Here is a 7500-nt window from a genome sequence, read left to right as displayed (position 1 = left end):
TTTAGCAGCTGTCATTTTTCTCTTATTAAAAACTCTGTTGGCCAATTATGATATTTTTCTATAATTATATCTTTTACATTTTGCTGTTTCATGAGTTGTTTTGGGCTTTATAATTCTGGTTAAAGAACATGCTCAAACAACTCATAAAAAAAAAAAATATATATATATATATATATATAACACACATATAGGCTACATAAATATATATATTTTTTATGAGTTGTTTGAGCATATTCTTCAACTTCCAGAATTATAAAGCCCAAAACAACTCATGCTGTCAAATTGATTAATCGCATCTAAATTCCTAGTTTTTGTTTATATGTGTGTGTGTGTTTAATGTAGGCTACGTATACACACCCATATATGTATGCACATAATATAGTATATAGTATAAATGTATAATAACATATATACACACATATATTATGTTCATATTTATGATGTCACTGCATGTTTTTGCGCTCTGGCAGGAAGTGGCTGTCCGTGGCTCATACCTGTGACTTCCTGTGCACCTGTGAGTAACCGACCAATCACTGATCACTGAACACTGAACCGACCAATCACCTGAACCCACCAATCACTGCTCAGATCACACCTGAACCCACCAATCACTGCTCAGATCACAGTCCACTGATCCACCAATCACTGCTCAGATCATCACTCCTGATCCACCAACCACTGCTCAGACCCCAGTCCACTGATCCACCAATCACTGCTCAGATCATCACACCTGATCCACCAACCACTGCTCAGACCCCAGTCCACTGATCCACCAATCACTGCTCAGATCACACCTGAACCCACCAATCACTGCTCAGATCATCACACCTGATCCACCAACCACTGCTCAGACCCCAGTCCACTGATCCACCAATCACTGCTCAGATCATCACACCTGATCCACCAACCACTGCTCAGACCCCAGTCCACTGATCCACCAATCACTGCTCAGATCACACCTGAACCCACCAATCACTGCTCAGATCACAGTCCACTGATCCACCAATCACTGCTCAGATCACACCTGAACCCACCAATCACTGCTCAGATCATCATACCTGAACCCACCAATCACTGCTCAGATCACACCTGAACCCACCAATCACTGCTCAGATCATCACACCTGATCCACCAATCACTGCTCAGATCATCACACCTGATCCACCAACCACTGCTCAGACCCCAGTCCACTGATCCACCAATCACTGCTCAGATCACACCTGAACCCACCAATCACTGCTCAGATCATCATACCTGAACCCACCAATCACTGCTCAGATCATCACACCTGATCCACCAATCACTGCTCAGATCATCACACCTGATCCACCAACCACTGCTCAGACCCCAGTCCACTGATCCACCAATCACTGCTCAGATCACACCTGAACCCACCAATCACTGCTCAGATCATCATACCTGAACCCACCAATCACTGCTCAGATCATCACACCTGATCCACCAATCACTGCTCAGATCATCACACCTGAACCCACCAATCACTGCTCAGATCACACCTGATCCACCAATCACTGCTCAGATCATCACACCTGAACCCACCAATCACTGCTCAGATCATCACACCTGATCCACCAATCACTGCTCAGATCACACCTGATCCACCAATCACTGCTCAGATCATCACACCTGAACCCACCAATCACTGCTCAGATCATCACACCTGATCCACCAATCACTGCTCAGATCATCACACCTGATCCACCAATCACTGCTCAGATCATCACACCTGATCCACCAATCACTGCTCAGATCATCACACCTGATCCACCAATCACTGCTCAGATCATCACACCTGATCCACCAATCACTGCTCAGATCACACCTGATCCACCAATCACTGCTCAGATCACACCTGATCCACCAATCACTGCTCAGATCATCACACCTGATCCACCAATCACTGCTCAGATCACACCTGATCCACCAATCACTGCTCAGATCACACCTGATCCACCAATCACTGCTCAGATCACACCTGATCCACCAATCACTGCTCAGATCATCACACCTGATCCACCAATCACTGCTCAGATCACACCTGATCCACCAATCACTGCTCAGATCACACCTGATCCACCAATCACTGCTCAGATCACACCTGATCCACCAATCACTGCTCAGATCACACCTGATCCACCAATCACTGCTCAGATCATCACACCTGATCCACCAATCACTGCTCAGATCATCACACCTGATCCACCAATCACTGCTCAGATCACACCTGATCCACCAATCACTGCTCAGATCCCAGTCCACTGATCCACCAATCACTCCTCAGATCACACCTGAACCCCACCGGATGGCGGAGGCCGTGGCGAAGGTCGCCCGGAGGATCAACTCCACCATGGAGGAGGGCAGAGACTCGCTGGGTGAGACACCGTCTGAACACTAAATCATATCTCATATCTCATAGGAATTTAGTTTTCATGTTTATACCCTTGTCACCTCTTCTAAACACACGCATGACTGCTGACGTCCGCTAGAGCCGGGTCCGAGACCTCTAGGGACCGCTGTAGGGTATGTGGAATAAATGATACAAAAAATTATTAACGTGAATGAATAAATAAATATTTGATTTACATAAAACAATACATATTACATTACAATTTATAAATAAATACACTTGATTATAAACGATTTTAATGTATGGCTATTTTTTTATTTAAATCAATTTTTTATTTATATATTAATTAATTTTGATCAATTTTGTAATTACTGATATGGATTATTAATTATTTATATTGATTTATTTTTCATTCATTCAATGAATACATTTTACTGTCATGTATATGTACACAATGTATTACTTTATTTACATGATCATTCATTTTAAACAAAGTAATACATATGACAGTACATTAAAAATGTATTAACTGAATGAATGAAAAAATAAATCGATTTAAATAAAAAAATAACAATACATAATTTTTTTAAGTTTTTAATATTAAAATTGATGAATAAATAAATAATAGATACATATAAAAGTACAATAAAAATTTATTGAAATTAATACAAATAATTATTTATTTAAATAAATAAAATAATAGATATAACAGTGCATTAAGATTTGAATAAATTGAATGAATGATTGAATTTATTAAAATATATATAATATATATAAAATACATATAACAGTACATAAAATATTGATTAAAATGAACAAATTAATTTACATAAAAAATAGCAAATATCAGTAAAAGTCTATAGTGGGTAGAGAAAAACAACAGAAACTAATAATAATGTAAATTAATATTTTCCAACTAATATTTTACACATATTCATTTAATTTATTTTATAGTATAATTTGGGTATAAATTGACCTCCATGAGGAAGATCATATTTTGGGGTCCCTGGTATCTAAAAGATTTATTTAAGTAAATAAAATAATAGATATAACAGTGCATTAAGATTTGAATAAATTGAATGAATGATTGAATTTATTAAAATATATATAAAATACATATAACAGTACATAAAATATTGATTAAAATGAACAAATGAATTTATAAAAAGTTTGATTTACATAAAAAATAGCAAATATCAGTAAATGTCTATAGTGGGTAGAGAAAAACAACAGAAACTAATATTTTCCAAATAATATTTTCCACATATTATTAAAAAAATTTCATAGTATAATTTGGGTGTAAATTGACCTCCATGAGGAAGATCATATTTTGGGGTCCCTGGCATCTAAAAGATTGAAATGTTTAGAAATAATAAAATGTTTAAATGCTTTTACATACTGAAAATTGCTAAATAATATACTGACTGTTCCTCATGGACACTATTGTTATTATTGTGTGTTAGTTTGGGCAGTAGATGGCGCCGTTGTGCCGAGAAGCTCCTGTAAACCACTTCATTCTTCTGAACATTTTCCAATTGATCAAATGTCATCATATCAATCATTTAATGTCAAGAGTAAATAAAGTCACGTCGCAATCAGCAGCATTGTGAACCTCTGATTAAACACACACACACACACACACACACACACATCAAGTGCCTCCAAATTAATTTCTGATAGTATGTGCCGTGATTGAGTGAGTGATTGCACGATGCCAGCGTGTCGATATGCAGAGGAACAACACCGTCTCATATCCGCTCTCTTCTCTAGATCTGTCCGACTGTGGTCTTGTGAGTTTCCCTGACGGCGTCTTCAAGATGATGAGAAGCTGCATACACAACATACACACAATCTCTCTGGCCAACAACCACATCAAGGCCTTGAGCAACAAGTTCTTCCTCACGTTTACACAGTTGAGAGGTACGACTGTCAGTTCCTCAGTGCACAGCTTCAGCCGACTCTGTTTCCTGACATACTGCAGTTATTACTGCTGGAAATTAATAACAGGATTATATATCAAAGGGTAGAATAAGTCTCTGATGTCCCCAGAGTGTGTGTGTGAAGTTTTAGCTCAAAATACCCCACAGATATTTTATATCGCATGTTAAAATTGTCACTTTTTGAGGGTGAGCAAAAACACACCGTTTGTGTCTGTCCCTTTAAATGCAAATGAGCTGCTGCTCCCGGGCAGGGGGCGGAGCTTCAAGAGCTTGTGTCCTTTTACCACACACACACACACACACACACACACACACTGAACAATTTAAAAAAAATTAGCCTTTTATGTTCAAACCGGAGTCAGACAATGATGGAGAGACTCGAGAAGAAGTGACAACATGTAGAAACAACAGAACATTTCTGAATGGTTAGTTGATGAATTGATTAGCATATTCTGTCATGATAATCTGTAAATCGTGTTCAGGGGGCGGGGTTTATGTAAATTCTAGGGTTGGAAGTATGGTGACAAAATAAAACGTGGCGCATTTCTAAGCGGGTCTAAGAAGTTTTCTAACTTCATCTCTGTTTGGTCCCTAATGAATGAACTGGGCTAAGCTAAGTGCTATCAAAGTGTCGCCGCGCGCCAGAGCGATTAAGTGCACGCGTCGAGACGAGAGAGGTATGGATCAACTCGTCTTAGTTAAGGGAATAACATAGTTTAACAGAGTTATTTTGACCCATACAATGTATAGTTGGCTATTGCCACAGATATACCCGTGCGACTCCAGACTGGGTTTATGATCCTGTGTGTGTGTGTGTGTGTGTGTGTGGTCTTCTTGTAGAGGTGGATCTGCAGGGAAACGTCCTCACGAAGCTGCCAGAGGCGGTCGGAGACATGGAGCACTTGGTCAACATCAACCTCTCCAAAAACAAGCTGACGGTTTTCCCCGAGCGCCTGGCGGACGTGAGAAGCCTCGAGCACATCAGCGTGGAGGGGAACCAGATCACAGGTGTCAATCACAAATGCTGTTTCTGATGCTCAAACACGGTTAAAAAGCGTATTTTCCCGGCTGGATCACCAATGCACATGTGCAGGCCTAAGCTCACAGTGACTTTGGCTATCAGCTATTGGCTGTTTTATTTAGGAGGCGGGGCTTATTCAATTCAATTTAATTCACATTGTGATTATTTGTATAGCGCTTTTCACAATACACATCGTTTCAAAGCAGCTTTACAGAAAATGCATGAGTTCACATTACAATTTACAGTGATCTGCTATCAGAGGAAGCTGTCTAAGTTATGTATTTGTATTACAAAATCACAGTTAGCATTCATTTAAACAATGTAATAATTTAATGGAGAAACAATGAGCTCATTGAAGTAATGAATACTTGTTTGTTAACAAATGATTATGACATTTAGAAAAATGTAGTATTAGTACATGTTGATTCATGATGATTATGATTATTTATAATATTGCGCATTGCACTTTTTACCATTCATTAGTAATATGAGTGCATCGTCTTGTGTTTATAAAGTCTTTGATATATTAACTATAACTATACACATTATAACTAGATGCTTGAAATTAAATTGTTCACCCTGAAATTAAATGCCCAAAATAGATATAATAATATATACCGGTATATATATATATATATATATATATATTTATCAGTACATAAAACATGTATTAAATTGAATGAATAATGAATGAATAAAAATAAGACTTAAATAAATACAAATACATAAAAAAAATATTAAAATGAATGAAAAAAATACATAAATTGATTAAATAAATAAAATAATACACATAAAATTGATTTTATACAAGCTTTATTTCAATTACCGAAAATTATTTTAGTTAATAGCAACACTGATCTGCTGTTTTCCATGCAATGAAAGTGGGGAAAAAAGTACAAAATAAACCATAAATTATCATAAAACTACTAAGATTAATTTTCCTGGGCTTGACTATTTTCCATTCATCGTCTGTAGTCATATATTTTTGAAAGGACATGAGGATGAGTAAATAATGAATTTTTAGGTGAATTATCTCTTTAATTATGTTCCAAACACAAAAAACAGGCATAAAGTGTGCTAGCTCTGATAAACAGTAATTGCAAGGGAACACGGTAATTAACTCTCATTAGGCCGTGTCATTCACACTGCGCCTTCTAGAGAACACTAATGGATAGATCGCTCGATAGAAACGCATCTTATAATGCACTATAACCATTACATTATACATATTACAACACATTATAATAATCTATTCATTGAACACACCTTTAGGAAGTATAATGCATTAAAACGCATGCATTTTAACTTTGGTTACAATTATTCGTGAAATTATGATGCATTACAACATATATTATGAATAACTTTATAATGCATTACAACATATATTATGAATAACTTTATAATGCATTACAACATATATTATGAATAACTTTATAATGCATTACAACATATATTATGAATAACTTTATAATGCATTACAACATATATTATGAATAACTTTATAATGCATTACAACATATATTATATAAATACCTTTATAATGCATTACAACATATATTATATAAATACCTTTATAATGCATTACAACATGTGTTATGAATACCTTTATAATGCATTACAACATATATTATGAATACCTTTATAATGCATTACAACATATATTATATAAATACCTTTATAATGCATTACAACATATATTATGAATAACTTTATAATGCATTACAACATATATTATATAAATACCTTTATAATGCATTACAACATACGTTATGAATAACTTTATTCATGCATTACAACATGTGTTATGAATAACTTTATAATGCATTACAACATATATTATATAAATACCTTTATAATGCATTACAACATATATTATGAATACCTTTATAATGCATTACAACATATATTATGAATAACTTTATAATGCATTACAACATATATTATATAAATACCTTTATAATGCATTACAACATATATTATGAATAACTTTATAATGCATTACAACATATATTATATAAATACCTTTATAATGCATTACAACATATATTATGAATACCTTTATAATGCATTACAACATATATTATATAAATACCTTTATAATGCATTACAACATATATTATGAATAACTTTATAATGCATTACAACATATATTATATAAATACCTTTATAAT

At 35.1% G+C, this 7500-nt stretch overlaps 1 protein-coding gene across 5 annotated transcripts in view; it reads left to right on the top strand.

Annotated features, from left to right (window-relative positions):
• lrrc20 (leucine rich repeat containing 20) overlaps positions 1-7500 on the top strand; it is a 12924-nt gene that overhangs the window by 1342 nt on the left and 4082 nt on the right. For 4 of the 5 annotated variants that reach the window (XM_079595575.1, XM_079595577.1, XM_079595574.1 and 1 more), the window contains exons 2-5: positions 471-514; positions 2303-2393; positions 4139-4288; positions 5149-5316. In XM_079595575.1, coding sequence (XP_079451701.1) covers positions 2324-2393; positions 4139-4288; positions 5149-5316 — 388 coding nt within the window. In that variant the 5' untranslated portion in view covers positions 471-514; positions 2303-2323. The remainder of the gene's footprint in view (positions 1-470; positions 515-2302; positions 2394-4138; positions 4289-5148; positions 5317-7500) is intronic. The other variant, XM_079595573.1, reaches the window with a different exon arrangement.

The sequence above is a fragment of the Phoxinus phoxinus genome (assembly GCF_949152265.1).
Source record: "Phoxinus phoxinus genome assembly, chromosome: 21".
Taxonomy (NCBI): domain Eukaryota; kingdom Metazoa; phylum Chordata; class Actinopteri; order Cypriniformes; family Leuciscidae; genus Phoxinus; species Phoxinus phoxinus.
The sequence above is the reverse complement of the archived record's forward strand: the minus strand, read 5'-3'. Positions and strand labels throughout refer to the sequence as shown.